The following is a 20,648-nucleotide window of genomic DNA, read 5'->3' as shown; positions in this document are numbered from 1 at the left end:
CTTAGGCGCAGGGAGGGAGTAGCTAGGAGCTGTGTGCAGGCAGGGGGGTAGCTCAAGGTGCAGAGAGGGGGTAGCTGGGGCTGTGTGCACACAGGGTGGCTGTGGGTGCAAGGAGGGGGGTGGCTAGGGGTTGAGTGCAGGCAGGGGGGTAGCTTAGGGTGCAGGAGGGAGGTAGCTGGGGCTCAGAGTCTGGGTTTCAGCCGTGGGGCCCCGCAGCTCCCTTGAAAGGCTCGTGGACCCCCAGTTGAGAACCGCTGAGCTAGAACATCTCTTTTATAAGACCTTCTTACATCTCACTCTCTTTTTGTAGTGCTGAAAGACAAAGGCTACACAACTCTCCAGGATGAAGCCATCAAGATATTTAATTCTCTGCAGCAGCTAGAGTCTATGTCTGATCCCATACCTATAATCCAGGGTATCCTTCAGACGGGGCATGATTTACGACCCCTTCGAGATGAGCTCTACTGTCAGCTCATCAAACAGACTAACAAAGTGCCTAACCCAGGGAGTGTGGGGAATCTGTATAGCTGGCAGATACTCACATGCATGAGTTGCACATTCCTGCCCAGCCGTGGTATCCTCAAGTATCTGAAATTCCATCTCAAAAGGTAAGAGGCTACAAACACTTAGGATATAAAAATATTGTTTTCAGCTCTTTTTCTTCACTTTGTCTCCTCTCCTGGTAATTTTTCATAACAGTTTACAATAAATAGGCATCTTGTGGGGAAAGGGTTAGGAATCCCCTGAAGTGTACCAAGTATTTCAACCACTGAATCTAAAATTTAGAGGAAAAGTAAAGTAATCAAATTCATTTAAAATTTACATGGAATAATTTTAATAGACTTCAATGTTATCTTTTGAAGAATCGGTTAGGACCTCATTCCTGCAAAAACTTACTCATGCACTTAGCTTTATGCACAGTGCATAGTACTTTTTAAGTGAATGGCACTAATAACAGCACCTAAAGTAAAGCATATGCACAAGTCATTGCAGGATCAGGGCCTTCTTTTTGTAAACATGCACAGATCTTGTATTTACTATCAAAACTCTTACCTACAGAAGTAGTCTTAATGGTTTAGAGCCAGAACTCCTGGGTTCTACTCCTGGCTCTCCCACCAACTTGCACAAGTCATTTCACCTATTTATGCCAGTGTTTAGTGAGAGAAGAGAACAGTGTTATGATGCTTAAAGAGATATTATGTTAAAACAAATATTTTTAAAAACCTCTCTTTTCTGCCATTTAAAGTGTTACTAGTTAACTTTACTATTTAAAAAGGAAACCGTTTTAAAAATTGATTCCCCCCCCCCCCACACACACACAATTTTTGTTGTCTACTTTATTTAGACAATGAAATAGATTAGTCAGTTTCACTCTGGATTATAGTATCATTAGGTTCACTTTTGGTTCTGTTGATGTTTGTATTGGTACAAACACATTTTTTACAAAACCAAAGTTTTGCACCTGAATTATTTGTGTTGCTTTTAATTGTAAGTGTTCCTTTAGTGTTTGTGAAGCATTTTGAGATCACTGGCTGAAAGATATAAATGCAGATTTATTATTTAAAAACAGTAGTCATTGACTTTGAGCATATGTTGGCTTGGCAGAATTGGAATTTTGACAGATATGGATGGGTTTTTTAAAAACATTTTTCACAATATTTTAAATGTTCACAGTTGCGTAAAATTATGGGTTTAAAGTTTTTTTGTGTTTTTCTGATTTGTATCATTTTAAATTTTCACAGTTGTGGGAAATTATGGGGGGGGTCAGACAATTACTTAATGACGGTAGGTGTTAAGATTAAAAAAGCGAAAGCTTTGTAACTTAACACAAAGCATCAACATATGTCAAAATATACAAAGTAAATAGTGTTAAATCAAATGCTAAGATGTTCTTAAGCAGCATTTTTCTTACTTTGCCTAGCTCTAAATTTCTATTATAGATGGAAACGTTTTTTGCCAGTTTGTGTGTATGTATGATGAAATTAGAGAGACAAGGTGGGTGAGGCAATATCTTTTATTGGACCACCATCTGTTGGTGAAAAAGAGAAGTTTTTGAGCTTACACAGAGCTGTTCTTCAGGTCTGGGAAAGGTACTTAGGCTTTGTCTACACTAGCACTTTTGTCGGCAAAACTTTTGTCAATCGGGGGGGTGGGGTGGAAAAAAAAAAACACACACACCCCGACCAACATAAGTTTCACTGACAAAACACTGGTGTGCACGGTACTATGTTGGCAGGAGACGCTCTCCCACTGACACAGCTACTGCCTTTCGTTGGGGTGGTTTAATTAGTCCATCAGGAGAGCTCTCTTCCGCCGGCATAGAGCAGTTACACAAGAGACCTTACAAGCAGCACAGCAGCAGCGGTATAGCTGTGCCACCATAAGGTCTGTAGTGCAGACGTAGCCTTAGAGTGTCACAGCTAAGTACGAGGTGGAACAGATCATTTAGCATAAGGAGTTAAAACACATTGTAAGACACCATTCAGGGTGAAATAGTCAGTTAACACCTCTGCAGTGATGAGACAAAAATAGGCAGTTGGGAGAGGGGTTATTGGGTTATAGGTTGTTGTAATAAGCCATGAATCCAGTGTCTTATGTCCATGATTTTTAGAGTCTAGCAAAGTTATGAATATAAGCTTCCTTTCCCAGACCTGAAGAAGAGCTCTGTGTAAGCTCAAAAGCTTGTCTTTCACCAACAGAAGTTAGTTCATTAAAAGTTATTACCTTACCTCCTTGTCTCTCTAACATCCTGGGACCAACATGGCTACAACACTGCAAACTGTGGTGAAACTGACATTTACTGATGAAAATCTAATCCTTCTAAGCCTACATATATATGTTACGAAGAGTGAAGACTTATTTGTAACTCAAGAACAAATGTTTAAAACTTGTTTGACGTAGAATTGAGCAACCACAGGTATGGCCATGGTTCAGACTTTTGTGCTGTACTGCTGCACGTTTAAAGGAAATCAGGTTACTTCCTGAATCCAAGCTATTTTATAACACATAAGATAAATCCTCCAGTTTTCTTAAAACAATAATCTGAATTTGTGTTTGATGTAATTGAGTTTTTCCTTTGTAGGTCAGTTGTAAAATATCGTTGCATAAGAATACCATAGAATAGTTGTAATCCTATAAACAGTACTTCCATATGCACATGGGTATGTCTACACTGCAGCTGGAGGAGTAACTTTCAGCTCAGGTAGATTTACACACACTAGCTTTGATTGAGCTAGCATGCTAAAGATAGCAGGGTAGTCCTGGGAGGTTGGGTACCTAGGGTCTCAGATGGGATTGTTGTACTCGGGCAGCTAGCCTCTCTCACCACCCTTGCAGGTACTGCTTTTCTGCTATTTTTAGTACAGTAGCTCAATCAAATCTACCAAACATACATCTGCCCAAGCTGGACATTGCATCTCCAGTGTAGACGTATCCTCTGATTTGGGGATCTTGTAGCCCTTTTCACACATCAATGAATTAAGCCTCACAATGCCCCTGTGAGGAAGGTGGTATTAGATCTGTTTTACAGATGGGCAGAGCATGGACTCTCTCCGTGCTTCAAGTTGTCTAAGGTTACCAAGGCCCAGCCTCTGCGATGGTTACACTGTTGAGCACTTACCCAAATTGTCCCATTCAGGTCCATTGATTTACTTGTGTGAGTAGATACTCACTCACCAACATGAGTAACTGTTATATAGTATAACCCAGCCTGGAGGAGACACCAGGAGTCCTGACCCCCACTACTCTAGCTGGTAAACTACACTCCCTCCCTACTGCCACTATTGCAACATTGAATAGTCAGGACACATCTTGTTGGGCCTTTTTCTTGCTTTTGATTATTTTTTGGGGGGAAAACATTCTGAGCAAAATAGAACATATTAAGGCTATGTCTTCACTGTCAAAAAGGTTTGGTTTTACAGTGAGATAACTAACGTGATCGTTATCTTGCTGTAAAGTCCTAGTGGAAACAAGGCACCTGTAGTTTTTATCATGAGGGAGCTGGGCAAGATCAACACTAATGCCCTCCCTTACCTTCCACTCCTGCAATGGGTGATCTCCCCTAACTTTCCTCGTGATGTAAAATATAGTGCTTGGTCTCCACTAGGATTTTTACATTAGGATAGCTAACATGCATTAGTTGTCATGCAGGGTTTTTTTAAGCAGTGAAGACAAGCTTCAGTGTGTCAGTACACAACTGTGCTGACTTGTACTAACCACTGGAGTACTGTGTGTGTCACCGCCTCAGTGTCATTTAGTCAAAGAGTCCCTGGTGCTCCCCCCAGATCTTCCATTTTATCAGCAGGTGATTTAAGTTCAGTGTTTATGTCACAGGGCTCGTGACCAGTTTCCAGGAACAGAAATGGAAAAGTATGCCCTCTTCACTTACGAATCTCTCAAAAAAACCAAATGCAGAGAATTTGTGCCGTCGCGGGATGAAATAGAAGCCCTGATCAGAAGACAAGAAATGACATCTACAGTTTATTGCCATGGTGGTGGCTCCTGTAAAATCACAATCAACTCCCATACCACAGCTGGAGAGGTGAGAAGAGGTAGTGACAGAGCAGGGCCTCATAGGGATAAGTGTTAAATCTTCTTGTGGACACTACAATTTTAGCCATTAATTCTCACTGAAACTCTGGAGGTGCTGAGGTGTTTTGGGTTCCACATGGGGTCCAGCTGATGGAGAATATCAGCATCTCTGTTCAGCGGAGGTGAAATTTCAAGGTTTGTTCAAGGAGGCACTGATGAGACCTCTGCGTAGGAAACTATCTTTTCACTGGAGAGTTTTGGTGACCATTGATCTGCATCAAATCTGGTTTTGGGAAAGATACCTAGCAAGACTGTGGCGAAGTAACCCTGGTACTATCCAGACTTAATAGGAGTTATTCCACTATACCCAGATGTAGATGAGAGCATATTTGTCCCCATGCCTGGAAAAATACAGCCCAAATTGTGATACTTCAGATATTTGAGTTTGGGAAATTAGGGAGTTAACTGTTGCATGCGGCCATGTACCTGCTACAATTCAATAATGTCTATCGCAAAAGGAGGAGCAATTGAAAATAGATAAGTATTTGGGGAAAACCATTGTTAAATCATTCTAGACAGTAGCTTGGCCACTTTTTTGCCCTAAAATGACTCCTACCTTGTCTTAATTTTCCTTAGGCTTAATTACCCTCTAAGGTACTAACTTTTTTGTTATGGTTTTGTTGTTGTGCTCTTTTCATTAGGTTGTTGAAAAGTTAATTCGAGGCTTAGCCATGGAGGATAGCAGAAATATGTTTGCCTTGTTTGAATACAATGGAACTACTGATAAAGCAATTGAAAGCAGGACCATTGTGGCTGATATCTTGGCAAAGTTTGAAAAGTGAGTCTCTTTCTCTGTGCTAATAAGCAGCAATTAAAAAAGAAAACTTCCTAACATCAGCAATATGCTCAATTCTCCCTTTCTTTAGACTTGTTAGTGGTGAGGCAGCATATACAACTGCATTCCACATACTGCTATTTCTGAAACAATAACATATTTTTTAGAATGATTAATGAAGTGCTTGTAAACTTGATTTCCTCAATCTCATGACAATGAAATACAAATTTTCCATCATGGTGGTTTTTGCATTCTGTTGTTTCTCTCTGTCTCCCCACCTCCCATTCTCCTCCCGCCTCCAACCCCAGTTATGTCTATGCTAGCCTTTTCTTCTCTAAAATTTCCCACCATTACCGTGTTGCAGCTCCATGGGTGAGAGCAGTGCCAGAAGCAACAATATCAACAGGATTCCAGGCAGTCACTGCTATTTGAACCACTGTGTCATTTAACCTTGCTCAGAGCAGATTTACGTGGCATGATGCTTAAGACACTAGTGCTCCCAAATTGCTACTGCCAATGATAGCAATGGTGGGAGATTTTAGGAAAAACTCCCTAGTGTAATTCAATGCTTAAATCCATATTTCTCTCCTTTTCTCTCATCTAAGGCTACTGTGCTCGGTGTTCAACTACTTCTAAATCCAGTTATAATAAAAATATTTGCAGCACCTCCTCCAGAGATTCCCTACTTTTCAGTTGTCATTAGCCAATCAGACTTTCTGATATCATTGGTGCTTTTCTCTCATTACACATTGTTCAAAATTTTGTTCATTAAATTATTGATGGTTTGTGGTGGAAACAGTTGCCTCAAATCAGAACCAACATTTGTAATACCGGAGTCTTTTTGTAGACTAACAGATTTGCAACCATGAGCAAAGTCATCTTTTTAAAGCAAATTCAAAATACTGAGCCAAATTCTTGATCTGTTACTCTGGTATAACTCTAAAATAACTCCACCGATGTCACCAAGTTACTCCAGATTTACACTGGGTATTTGTTTGGAATTCTCAATATTTTGTTAATTTAGAAAATAGTTCTGGTCACTGATGTCTGCTCCAAACTTCTGTTCCTAGGCTTGCTGCCACTTCAGAAGCTGGGGACATGCCATGGAAGTTCTACTTCAAGCTTTACTGCTTCCTGGACACAGAAAATGTGCCGAAAGACAGCGTGGAATTCGCATTTATGTTTGAGCAGGTAAAGAATGGGGGAAATAAGATTTATTTTCTTTTGGAGGGACAAGGAGGACAGGAGATCGAGGCAACAGAAACAAATGCTTAACATGCCAGATGGGAAAGGACTGTGCATTCCCAGGGATGATTGCTCAGAACAGGAGGCTTCCCATATTAAGTTTTAGGGCTAAATTCAGAGATGAGTCTAAGATAGTGCAGTTTACACATTGTTTTCCCCTGCTTTGCTTGTTCACTGCAGCACCTTAGACTACTTTGCCCACCCTAGTCTCTCACCAGTACCATTATGTTACCTACACCCTCCCTTACACATCACATTTGAATTTGGCTCACTGCATCTAAGCTAGCATAATTTACATACCTAGAGGTCAGAAGAGAAGGATATAACATGAAAAGCAGTTGGCAGGAACTATAAACATACTGGTCAAAATAATCTCCTTGACCTTGCTATAAATGTAAGTCTTCCAGCTTCTCAGTATGCAAGTCATGCTAGTTTAGACACCTTTGGATTTCTTTAGTCTACACTTATTTTATACAGTTTAATCTGAAGAACTAATAAATATTTGGAACCAAGTCCTCAGATGGTATAAACTGGCTAGCTCCATTTACTTCAATGGAGCTATACCAGTTTACACCAGCTGAGGACCATCTGGTCTTCATGATCAGTTACAACTCCTTATGCTTCACCTCTGAATTTGGCCTCTAGTTTTAGGACCTTTTTTCTTCCTAAACCCCTTCATTGTCAGTCAAAATCATAACTCAATCCCCGAGGGATGGGAACCTGGATTTGCATCCATATATGCTCTTAAGTAGGCACAAGAAACATAAAAGGTAAATAGAAAAGGGAACAATGAGTTTCCACAGAAATACGTAAGGGTTGGCTTTGTGTTTTTTTGTTTTTAAATACCAAGACTTATACTGGCAACTGCAGACAGCTAATAGCTCTTGCATTTTTCAGCAGGAGATTAGAGCTTAATAAGCTCGGTAATAAGCAATCAGTCTGGCTCCCCCTGTACCCATCACATCACTGTGATAAGTAATGAATGTGCTTTGCTCACCCTAGAATGGGGTTTATTATTGCAAAAGGACAAAACTGGTAATAAATTAAATGGATTTGTCGGTGTAAATTAATCTTAAAATAAACATTGACAGGAAACAGTTTGTTTTGTTTGATAGCAAGCCCTCTATTATGCCAGCAAAGATGCTCACTCTTGGGATTTATTATTGCAAAAGGTTTTAGCTGTTGTTTCATTTTGTGCCACACTGTGAAGAACTAAGTAGGCTGTCATCTTCTCTGTCTAGTGACCACTTTAAAATGTCCCCAAGGCTTCCTGTATAAGTATGTTTGACCTTTTGTTTCTTCTGTTGATCTAGCACGGTCTACAGTAGCTAGGTCAACTTAGCTTTTTAGTTAAGACCTGGCTTAAGTATCCACATTACAGACACAGTCCTTGTGGTCTACCTGGGGGCCTGCCTTCAGAGCTGATCAACACACTCCTTAATTTCTACTCTTTGTTTACTCCACTGTCTGCATAGATCTCAGAGGCTGAACAGCCTACCACTGCAGTACTCCAAGCCCATGCCAGTCTAGAGAGATATTATTAGGCACTGAACAGCCAAGTCGTTTTTTTATATGAAACTTGAACAGAATCATTAAGAAAATCTTTTAGATAATATAACCTAGAAGACCTGTGGAGCACTGAAGTGCTGTCTTCTGAAACATCACATTGTGGTATTGATCTGAACTGCAGACATGTGCTTGCAGAGTTTGCAATTCAAATGAGTGCAATTATATGAAGGCAATTTCCTCAGAGAATCTGCCTCGTCACTGTCTTATGGCAACTATTAGCACACCATGGTCACTCAAGCACTCTGTGTATATTGATAGGAACAATAGTAATCCAGCTAGAAAGCATAGAGCATTCAATCACTAAAATGAATTTCATGGATATATCTTAAGGATGTGATTAATTGTGATGTGGTTTCAGCCATGCTGCTCCCTTTTTTATCCGCTGCATGAGTTTGCTGCCAAGTAATTGGTATTATTTTATCAGTTAAAAATCAGTGTCTCCAGTTTTGAATTTTTGTGTCTCTAAACCTCTGAACTGTTTTAACATCTAAAGTTAACCCTTACACTGAAGACACTTTGACACTAAGGTGCTTCTTCACTACTTAACTCTGCTGCACACATGTGCACTGTTGGGATTTTGTGGTTCCCAATGAGTCAGATGCTGGGCAGAATCAAGGGACTTTGATGCGATGCGATTCGATTCAATTCAACAAGGCTTTATTCAATGTGCACAAAGGGAGAGCCCCTAGTACAAAAATCAGGAAGAGTCCCTCCAGCAAGGAGCCCCTCCCATTGTTATTTTATAGCACATGGCAGTTACATAACAAGTTACATAACACAAACCTCTAACCAATCATATTTAACCTTTCTATATATGGATTTGTTCATCACATGCTTATACTTCTCCACTCCACATATTGAGCTCACCCCCCTACCCCTGGCCTTCTCTAGAATGTTCCTAGGGTGGTGAGCCACAGCATGCTTCCCTATGCATAAGCACCCAGACAAACCACATTTTATCCAAAATGAACACAAGCATACTCTTCAGCACACACGCAGCCTCAATCCAACTATCCATCTCTTTCCCTCCCCTCTTTTCCCCCAGTACACCTGGTTAGACAATCGTTGTTGTTTTTTCCCTTCATGGAAAATTTTGACCAAAAAAAAGTGTCATCAAAAATTTTCCACAGAAAAAAATTGACTTTGCAGGGGAAAAAAAAAAGTGAAAACTTTTGGCTGAAAATTTCAATTCAGAAATGCCACCACAGTGGCAATGAATTGTAGTTTGGCTTCCTCTTGCCCTCATGCTCCTTTTATGGGCTGGACTACATCTCCCACAATGCACCATGATCTCTCTTTTTGATGAGCTAGTACAGTGCATCATGGAAGATGGGCAGCCCGACACATAGAGGAGAACCAGGACATGAGTCACCTGAACTATAACTCCCATAAGGCACCATAGGAGCATTTCCAAACTGAAAGTTTCTAATTTTTTGATGGTCAACATTTTCCACAAAAAGCAGACACTTTTCACAAATTTCATTTTGTCAAAAAAAAGTTTTCTTCTCAAACTGGTTGATGGAAATTTTTCAACCAGCCCTGTAACCCAGATTAATTTCTTCTCCCCAGTTGCTGCCACTGCTACTGCTGCCCGGTTCCCTCTCTGACCTCATTATATTCCCCACTGATCTCTTCCTGTTCTTGGCTTGATAGTCCAATTAAGAAGGCACATTGAGATACTTCCCATTCACGATTCCTGACCTACCCTGCCTCTCTAGTCTGCTAGAGACAGTCTCTCAAATCCCTATACTAGCTCTCTATACCTGCTCCTAGGAAAAAACTAGTTTGCAGGTATTGTCTAGTTTCCAAAGAGTTGAGTCCTACTACCTGTTTGTAAAGCTAGCCCTCTTCTTACTTTCCATTAGGCTCATGAAGCAGTGATTAAAGGACACTACCCTGCTCCTGAAGAAACCCTCCAGGTCCTTGCTGCCTTGCGACTCCAATATCTACAAGGAGACTACAGTCTGCATACCACGATACCAGAAATAGAAGAAGTCTATCCCTTACAAAGGCTGAAGTCTCGTATTACACAGTCTACTAAAATGTTTACCCCCGCAGAGAGGATTGAGAGGAAGCGAGCCAGCTTTCTTGAAGGAACGCTGAGGAGGAGTTTCCGCAGTGGCTCCATCAGCAAACAGAAGATGGAGGAGGAGCAGATGTTGGATATGTGGATCAAAGAGGAAGTCTCAGCTGCAAGGACTAGTGTTATCGACAAGTGGAAAAAACTGCAGGGAATGAACCAGGAACAGGCTATGGCCAAGTACATGTATTTGATTAAAGAGTGGCCTGGCTACGGGTCAGCACTCTTTGATGTGGAGGTGAGCAAGACAATAAGCATTGTCAGTGACCCATTGGTGAGCTGCTACTATTCTGGACAACGAGAGCTTGATGCCAAAGTGTCCCCACTGAATGTAACAATATATTATTTCAATGAATATTACTATTTTTCTCTTGGAGGAGAGAAGGCTGGCATAATATGGAGCATTTAGTTAAAAGGCACTCTAGTTATAATGCCCAATGTAGACATTTATATTTGTCTATTAATGAACCATAATATTTTTCTACATGATCAAATAACTGCCTCCCATAAAAAAGTTGGCAGGATGGAGAATAGAAAATATTGTACAGAATGTAATATTGCCTTTACTTGAACTGTGATTTAGGGTGCACAGAAGATGACCTCAGCGCTAAGTGTTTTTCTCCTCCCCCCCCCCGAGTTTTCCTGAATGTTCATTTATACTCTTTTCTTCACTAGTGTAAAGAAGGGGGCTTCCCACAAGAACTCTGGTTGGGAGTCAGTGCTGATGCAGTTTCTGTCTACAAGCGTGGGGAAGGCAGGCCTTTAGAAGTGTTCCAATATGAACATATCTTGTCCTTTGGGGCACCACTTGCCAACACCTACAAGATTGTGGTGGATGAGAGAGAACTGCTTTTTGAGACCAGTAAGGTAAGTAAAGAGCAAGAGGAATTTTAATATGCTCTTCTTGTTAATTTCATCTCTTATTAACTAGCACTCTTTTTTCCAGGTAATACTTCTAGCTTAGTTTTTAAAGGTTTAAATACAATTTTGTAGATCTTTCTTCATCTAAAACATACTGATTTTTAACAACAATTGTCAAAGTAATTGTTGTTCTGTAGCAGAAACAGAAAGTAGAGGCAAAATAGGAATTGGGTAGAAGCTACTAAGTATTTGTGTTAATTAACAGTAAGGGGTTTTTTTTTGTAAGTGGTTAGATAATGGAAGTCATACTGCTATTTTATGTGCCGAGATGCATTACTGTATCACATTAAAAGGTTTGGGTTATTTTTACTCTCTTGGCAGGTGGTTGACATCGCAAAACTGATGAAAGCTTATATCAGTATGATTGTGAAAAAGCGTTACAGCACCTCTCGATCAGTGAGTAGCCATGGGAGTCAAAGCAGCTCCAGGTGAAAACAGAACCAGTCTCACTGTGCCATTACTATCAAAACGTATCACTGCTGGCCTGAAAATACTGATCAGATTTGTCAACAAGCTACCCAAGAAACAGAATTTGGGGGAAATCTTCAATCAAAGTTTTTTTTCAGGAGGCCTTTGTAAAATATCAACTTAAATAGTCATATACTAAAACAGTTGGCTAACATTCTTCAAAATTTCCAAAGCTTTATTACCTTTAGTTGACATACTGTATGCCTTAATACACTGCCATCCAAGCAGTAAGAAGTGCCTTAAGACATTAAAACCAACTTGCATTTACATAAATCGTGGTGTTGAGTGGGATGTGCTTTTTCCCCCTGTTCAGAATACGAAGAAAAGATGGAAGAGGAGGAGTTAATTCATCCATAATGCACTAACCTACTGGCCTGATCCATGTGTGGGGGAGAAAGTATTTTTGTCGGAATGCTGCTGGCAGCCTTCCTTATGGACTTAGTTAACAGTGTGTTTTGTTTTCCCCTTGTTTTCATGGATGCATGCTTGTGTGTGCGCATGCATATGACCTATGTAGACTCTAATTTTATTCCATATTTCACAAGCATTTAAAGCAAAGGGAATAATGATGTGCAATGGTGTAAACAGTCTTTCTGTACATTTTAATAGTCCAGAGAGTTATAGTTGTTTCAATTTTACAGTTACTTTTATAAGCCAGTTTTATTAACAAATCAAAATCTGGGATTTTCATATCTTTTTTGATTTACTATTACAAATGCATTTTACCACGTATGTAGCAAGTCTGCATTCTGTATGTGCTGTATTATAAATAGATATGTAGCTGAGAAACTATTTATAAACTGCTCTAATAAGGAAATGCAGTTATCCGTACAATATTCTTTAATTTGTTTCAATTAAAAATTTTAAATATTACACATTACTTTTAAAGATGCTATTCTTATAAAACTCTGATTGGTTTCTTTTGGAGCATCCAATCAGAAAAAGTCAGAACCCTTCAAAGTAGAAATTAAACAGGAGAAAAATGATATATAGTTAAACTATTGTATTGTTATAAATGCCTCACAATATTTTACCCTGCTGCCTAATTATGGTTCTTGACAAAGCACCTGTAAATAAGTCAGTGCTATCGGCCAATAGTAAAGCTGATTTGGGACTTTTATTTTTATATGGAAAAGCTGTAATATAAGGTAAAACTTGAATTGATAATGTCTTTTGTCTATAGCAATAAATAAACATGTACTAGCCTTTATTGATGACCTCAGCCTTTAAGAAATATTGATTATTTGCTCAAAGAAAGTCCAGCAATAAAAGATCTTAGTTATCATGCTTGTTTCCCATTTATATTGAATCTGGTTTCTAGAAAAACACTAGCTGTCTTCCAACTTTTTGGGGGCAAGGATATGAATACACTGCAAACTGGAGTTGCTTTTACATTTGTGATGGTATTTGTGTTTTATATCGAGTAGATAAAAGTACAGCAATACATAAACGCTTCTAATATATCCAGCTTCCAAAAGCCCAAGTGTAAGCCCAAATCACCTGCTTGGTAAGAAGCTTTATGAATCACAACAAAAATTGGTATTATACAAACAATCCACAAATAGCAAAAGATATGGGTGCAGCCTGAGGAAATGTGGGAGGAATCAGGGAAATGCGAAAGCATGAGAATTGTTGAGTTATTCCTGTACAATGTAAAATCTCTCTGGAAACAATGCAATTAAACACAAGAGCTTTCACTTGTGCTGCTCTAGCAATCAATAACTTAATCAGCAACCAGACACACCTTAGGGGTGCACAGCATACATTACAGCAACTTTGAGCATTCATAGGTGTGACAAATGTGTGGCCAAGAGAGGTCTCATCACAAGCTGTAAGGGGCTTGAAAAAAGCTTGCTACAAACAGTGGCCCCTCTTTCTCTGTGGCAGGTACATGTAGCTACTTATAGGGCCCTATGAAATCCATTTTATTGTTGTGGATTTTCTGATTTTGTTTTTTCCATAAAAAAAAATTCCATCTTTATGGTTTTTTAATCAAAATTGTTTGATATATTCATAATTAAGAAGCCTTACTATAAATGTATAAAAATGTTCAGAATTGGATTGCAATGGGGAAAACTAAAGTGGGGGGGGTTAAAATCAAACAAAATATCCTGCAGATGTACAGTACACGATAAAAGTAACACATTTTAAATCACTTTTTAAAGTAGCATTTGGTGATTATGACCAAAGTGACATTGCTGAACAGTAACACAAGAAGGCCACAGAAGTAAGAGTCTCTTACAGTGTCAATTTAACTGAATGCATATATGAATAATTAAAAAAATAAAAAATGCACTAAACGTAATATAATCCATCCTTGCAGCAGATACATTGTTGCCATTTTAAATTAAACTCAGTACTGTGAAGGAATGCTTACATTAATTTCAAATTTGATTAAATAATTTCAACCTATCAAATCAACAGTTTATTGCTGAGTAGAATTACAAATTGACAAAGTCATTATTTTTGCCATCTCTGGCAGACATCTCCCTTGTGGTAATTTATGGCTAGCTTTTTAGTGTTTCTCTGAAAGCGATTCCCTCTTCTCTGCAAGTAGATTTTTATATTTACTAAAGCTTCTCTCTGTGTCTACAGAGCTTACAAGGAAGAAGATGTAAGGCAACCTCTGCTCCTTCAGGCACTCGTTCCTCCTTAACACATATACCTGTATACACATTCTGGTTTTGTGTGTATACGTGTGCCTTTGAGGAGTGAGACACTGATACCACATAAAGGAGCGTGAAGAGGTTCTTTCAAATGAACCTGTGCTCCCTTGAGCACTGAATACTTTCATTAACATTGCGCCCCGAGGTAATGTCAGCTTCTCCCTTACTGTGATGCCAATGTCCCAGAGGAGCACCTCAGCTCCACTGCAACTCCTGGCATGAAACTGACACAGCAAAGAAACTGAGTTCTCAGAAGCTGCCCTTAAATTCCAGATGCTAGCCTCTCTCCCCTAACCCCTGCATGGCCCTAGCCCCCTGCACCTCCTCCCCATACCAGCTGGTCTCTTACCTCCAGTGGCTGCAGCTGCAGGTAGCGCAGCCCACCCTGCCCAGCTGCCCCTATGATCCTAATGCCAGCAGAGCCTGGATTCCATGTTGTTGTTTTGATTCTCTGACTTCGTCTGTGTTCTCGTTAACATGGATTTCATAGGACTCTATATTTAGTGCTACACAGCTTGCCAGAGGTGCTGCCCTCACTCCCTGAGATTTTTTTACATTAGTTTCTCAGAGAATCCACAGCATAGCATGTAGCAAACTTACTGTACTTATGAGTGGCTGATCTCTTCACACGTATCTGATCATTCCATTCCTTTTCCCCTCCTGAGCAAAAGAGGAACATATCCTAAAGGAGGTTTCCTGTAGTGTTGTAACAACATAAGGAGATGGGGGTGAGAGAAGCAACACATGGCAGCAAGAACATTAAATTGCAATATACCTTACAATGGACCAAAGGTATATGTATAAGACAAAAATCAGAACTGTGGTGGTTCAAGTGATTATCCACATGTATTCCACTTCTGGTGTGTGTGTGCCCCACCCCGTGAGACTGGAATCATTCTGAACAGCAGTGTCAGTTGGGCCACAGTTGGGCCGTCCATAACAGAGGGAAAAAAGGGTAGGGCAGCCTCAACTGCTCTCCCATTCCTTCTTGCTGCCCATGACTGCAAGATGGAACACCAGCAGTGTCTGCATTTCCACATACTGTGCAACTTTATTCTTCCAGTTAGTTCTAATTTGTTGTTTTCAGCACATTGGCAATAAAATAAAATCTTAGATTGATAGCTGAGGTCTTCAAATCCATATGCTGCCTCTGTGCACTGGACCCACCAGCCCTTGAACATGGTGGAGTCCAATTCCCCAGGATTCAAGATCTGCCCCTCTTGTGAGGGAGCCATTTCTATCAATGATGGACACATGAAGTGCCTTCAGTCTGGGGTAAGTGCCTAGACCACACAAGTGTTCTACATGCTGCACCTTTTCTAAAAGAAACGAAAAACAGTCTCATTTGAAACTTTTCTTCCCTGAGAGCTCCATGAGAGCACTGGAGGCAGAGACAAGTGCATGACTGGACCAGGCTACCTTTCAAAGCACTAGGTAAGTCAATAGTTCACTCCTGGGTCCAGAGCTCATCCAGCGTTGAAGTCCCACTACTCAGCCACAGAGTTGGCCAGAGCCTCCCTAGTGTCTTCAGTTCTCGGAAGACAGAGGTTGCAAGAAATAGTGATCCCATGGTGACCAGAGAAACAGATCTTACCAAGCAGGTCCAGCACAGGAGGCACGTTAAGGCCAAAACCAGGGCTTGCTGAGGCCTCAGTGCTGAGTGGTCACCACAAGACCTCTGCATAACAACTGTATGCCCTTAATGAATCTGCTATCAGCAACTGCAGACTGACTCTCATAAACAGACTAGGGAACTGTGACCTAGATTAAATTTCTATAAGAAGGGTACACAACTTGTTAAACTGTACTCAGGGTAGTTATCAATGGTTCACTGTCAAACTGGGAGGACATATCTAGTGGGATCTTGCAGGGGGTCTGTCCTGAGTCCAGTATTCGTCAATGTTTTTATTAATGACTTAGCTAAGAGAATGGAGAGTGTGCTTATAAAATCTGTGGATGACACTAGGTTGGGAGGGGTTGCAAGCAGCTTGGAGGACAGGATTAGAACTGAAAATGACCTTGATACATTTTGAAATCAACAAGATAAAATTCAGTAAAGATAAGTGCAAAGTTCTACATTTAGGAAGGAAAAACTAAATGCACAATTACAAAATGGGGGATAACTGGATAGGCAGTAAAACTGCTGAAAAGGCTCTGGGGGTTATAGTGGATCACAAATTGAATATAAGACAACTGGGAGATGCAGTTGCAAAAAAGGCTAATCATTATATGGTGTATTAGCAAAAAAGATTTGTATGTAAGGTAACTGTCCTGCTCTGCTCAGTACTGGTGAAGCCTCACCTGGAGTACTGTGTCCAATTCTAGGTGACACGCTTCTGGAAAAATGTGAACAAATTAGAGAATGTCCAGAGGAGAACAAAAATGATAAGTTTAGAAAACCTGATGTATGAGGAAAGGTTAAAAAAAACCTGAGCATGTTTAGTCTTGAGAAAAGGTGACTGAAAGGAGACCTAATAACATATTTGATAACTGTTAAAGACTATTAAAGATAAGACAGTGATCAATTGTTCTCCATGACCACTGAAGGTAGGACAAGAAGTAATGAGCTCAATGTGCAGCAAGGGAAATTTATGTTAGATATTGGGAAAAAACTTCCTAACTATAAGAGTACTTAAGCACTGGAATAGCTTTCTAAGGGAGGTTGTGAAATCCCCATCATGAGAGGGTTTTAAGAACAGTTTGAACAAACCCACCTGGCAGGGATGATCCAGGTATACTGGGTCCTTCCACAGCACAGGGGGATGGACTAGTTTACCTCTCAAGGTCCCTTCCAGCACTACATTTCTATGAATCTATGAAGCGCTCAGTACTGACACTTCTGGTACCAAAGATATGACCACTGGAGCCCCAGATGAACGAGTATTCTGCCCCATCCCTGACTGAAGATCCTAGGATTGAGGGACAACCCTCAGAAGGAGCCAATCATGGCACCAAATGCACTGGCAAAATATGTGAGTTCTCACACATTGGTACTGACTATGCTTCCTGAGATCTTGCCACCCAAGCCTCTATTTATAGCACCCACCCAGTTCACAGTACTAGGAGACCTATTGGTATCCGACCTCATCCCCCCCAAGAAAACAATATGAACCTCAACCATACGAGGGGCAGACAGTAGTCCTCCTACTTTTATGGCTAGTAAAGATCATTCAAATCTCTAAGGAAGGGTCAGAGGTTTCAGAAGAGGAACCTTCTGCTGCTTCTTTTTCTGTTGCACATCCACCACCTCACTCCTGCCATCAAGTTTGATGGTGCGGTCAGGATCCATTTCTCCTCCCCATTTGGGAGCCATTTACTTTTCTTTAGGGACAGATGGGTGGAGATTACTCAGACCATTGAGTCCTGAAGATGATAGACGAGGTACTCATTTCCAAATCCTTCCTATCCTTTCTCCCCATCCCCATTGGGGGATCCCTCTCGTGAGTTATTGCTCAGGAAGGAAGTGGACTCCCTTCTGCAACTTGCAGCAGTGGAAAAAGTATCCAAAGAATTCCAGGACAAGGGGTTCTACTCTCACTATTTCCTGGTTCCAAATACATATGGGGGATGGCACCCCATCCAAGATCTTCAGTAGCTCAGCAGGTTGATCTGTTGGTTTAAGTTCAGAATGGATATTGAATCCTTAAGACATACTTTCATATTGCAAATTTACCCAGACCACAGGAAATACCTCATTACCAGTGAGTGCTCCCCTTCAGCCTCTCCACACCTTTGAGGATCTTCACCAAGTGTCTGATGATCATGCCTGCAGATCTGAGAAGACAAGGAATCTAGATCTGCTCTTTTCTTCACGATTGTCTGATCTGAAGTCAATCACTGCAGCCGATGAACAATTCTGTCCAATTAATCTTACATAAGAACACGTTCCATCTACCCCAGTATCCTGTCTCTGACAGTGGGCAGTGCCAGATGCTTCAGTGGGAATTAACAGAGGAAAAGGTTACTCACCCTGTGCAGTAACACAAGTTCTTCGAGATGACTGTCCTTATGAATACTCCACTTTAGGTGAATCTGTGTCCCTGTGCCTGTGATTGGAGAATTTCAGTAGCAGTGCCTAATTGGGTCGCACATGTGCTGTCCCCATCTTGCGCCACCTCTGGTGGTTACATAGCGCTGTGCAATCAACCCCCGCTTGGTTCCTTCTCTACCGCATCGTCTTTAGCGTGAAAACTCTGAAGTAGGGGAGAGGAAGGAGGGTAGTGGAGCGCCCACAGGGACAACCATCTCTAAGAACCTCAGTTACTGCACAGGATGAGTAACCTCTTCTTTGAGGAATGTCCCTGTGGGTGCTTCACTTTAGGTGACTGTAGAGCAGTGCCCCTCAGTGGAAGGAAGGAGCTTCAGAGTTGCACAGATAAAACCAGAAGTTGAAGTAGAATGTCTGATGATGAGTTCTTCCCTACAGCGTAATGCTTTGTGAACATATGGGCTGATGCCAGGTTGCTGCTTCGCAGATGTCCATAAAGGGCACATTGTTGAGGAAGGCTATCGATGTACAGTCATACGCAACTTGGTGGGGAGGGGACATGAAGGGTCGAGTGTCCTCAAGCAGCCCGCCTGGGCAGGGAGCAGAAGGGGCGGGGCCAGAGCTCGAAGAGAAGGGGCAGGGCCAGAGGCACTTCCTGGGATGCTGCCCAGTGCAACGCAGGCAGGACAGCAGCCAAGCGAGTCACCCCCTTTCCTTCTTCACCCCCCCCCCCCCCACCGCATGCTCGGAGTCGGCTCCTGTCCCCAGAAACCGAGCCTGGGCAGGGAATGGGCTGCCACTGCTGCCCCTCCCCAGCCAGGCTCTCTCGCAGCCAGCTGCTGCAGAGAGCCTGCTGTGGGGGAAGAGGGAGCCTTCAACTCGCTCAGCCGCTGTCCTGTGCTGCGACTAGGCACTCTCCCAGGTAGCTGCTGCGCTGCACTGGACAGCCTCTGGGAGCGGCTCCATCCCACTCCCTGCCTGGGTCTGGCTGCTAGGAAGAGCAGCCGAATGTGCCGGTAGCAGGAGCTGGCACAGCACGACAGACACCCGCCCCCCCCTCCTCCCCAGGTAACCTGGGGTAGGTTGGAGGTGGGGGGAGGCAGGGAGGAGACATCATGTGTCCTCTTTAGCTAGTGCCCCCCATCTATGTAGAGAGTGCTCTGGTGGAGTGTGTGCAGGTTCCCAATGGGGGCTGTAACTGTTGCTGGCCATAACAAGTCAATGCAACCAGAGATCCACTTTGACAGCCTCTGTTTGGATATGGTATCTCCCTTAGATCATTCTGTGATACTAAGAAATGACTTAGGTGACTTTCTGAAAGACTTAGTCCTGTCAATGTAAAATGCTAGCGCCTAGTGTAAAACATTGCCTGTTGTTTGTTCCCATGAGACTTTGGGAGGAACGATAGGAGATGGATGGGTTGATTCAGATGGAACGAGGAAACTTTTTTAGGTAAGAATTTTGGATGTTGTCTTAAAGTAACTTCGTTTTTGAAAAATATTGTGTATGGGGGGTTGCCATGAGGGCCCCAAGTTCTCCTACTCATCAGGCGGATGTGACAGCTGTGACGGGTTGGATCACAGAAACTCCCTTGGGAGCTGCCACCCGATGTGCCAAGACTACCCCTGCTTCTGTTTTCCCTGCCAGCTCAGGACTCCAGCACCCCGTTTTGCTGAATTAGACACTCCAGTTCACTTCAACACAGACCTAGGGTCTGAATTACTTGTCCCAAAACTGCAAGTTTACCCAAAAACAGCTCACAGGAGTGTGCTTGTCTTTAGCACTCAGATGCCCAACTCCCAATGGGGTCTAAACCCAGATAAATCCGTTTTACCCTGCATAAAGCTTATGCAGGGCAAACTTATAAATTGTTCGCCCTCTATAACACTGATAGAGAGATATGCACACCTGTTTGCTCCCCCAGGTATTAATACATACTCTGAGTAAATTGCTAAATAAAAAGTGATTTTATTAAATACAGACAGTAGGATTTAAGTGGTTCCAAGTAGTAACAGACAGAACAAAGTAAGTCACAAGCAAAATAAAATAAAATGCGCAAATCTATGCCTAATCAAACTAAATACAGATAATCTCACCCTCAGAGATGCTTTAGTAAGTTTTTCTCAGACTGGACACCTTCCAGGCCTGGGCACAATTCTTTCCCCTGGTACAGCTTTTGTTCCAGCTTAGGTGTTATCTAGGGGCTTCTCCATGATGGCTCCTCCCCTTCCCTCTTCTGTTCCACCCCTTTATATATCTTTTGCATAAGGCGGGAACCCTTTGTCTCTCTGGGTTTCCACCCCCCCCTCACTGGAAAAGCACCAGGTTAAAGATGGATTCCAGTTG

At 41.7% G+C, this 20,648-nt stretch overlaps 1 protein-coding gene across 1 annotated transcript in view; it reads left to right on the top strand.

Moving 5' to 3' along the window:
• The window catches only part of MYO10 (myosin X), a 233,817-nt gene extending 220,884 nt beyond the window's left edge, over positions 1 to 12,933 (top strand). The window contains exons 35-41 of the mRNA XM_024209996.1: positions 311 to 608; positions 4,333 to 4,540; positions 5,232 to 5,368; positions 6,436 to 6,556; positions 10,045 to 10,497; positions 10,935 to 11,126; positions 11,502 to 12,933. Of these exons, the coding sequence (XP_024065764.1) occupies positions 311 to 608; positions 4,333 to 4,540; positions 5,232 to 5,368; positions 6,436 to 6,556; positions 10,045 to 10,497; positions 10,935 to 11,126; positions 11,502 to 11,612 (1,520 nt within the window). The 3' untranslated portion in view covers positions 11,613 to 12,933. The remainder of the gene's footprint in view (positions 1 to 310; positions 609 to 4,332; positions 4,541 to 5,231; positions 5,369 to 6,435; positions 6,557 to 10,044; positions 10,498 to 10,934; positions 11,127 to 11,501) is intronic.
• Positions 12,934 to 20,648: the final 7,715 nt, after the last annotated feature.

This window comes from Terrapene carolina, unplaced genomic scaffold (assembly GCF_002925995.2).
Source record: "Terrapene carolina triunguis isolate 2854851 unplaced genomic scaffold, T_m_triunguis-2.0 Scaffold48, whole genome shotgun sequence".
Taxonomy (NCBI): Eukaryota; Metazoa; Chordata; order Testudines; family Emydidae; genus Terrapene; species Terrapene triunguis.
Note: the sequence above shows the minus strand (reverse complement) of the source record. Positions and strands in the feature narration are given on the sequence as shown.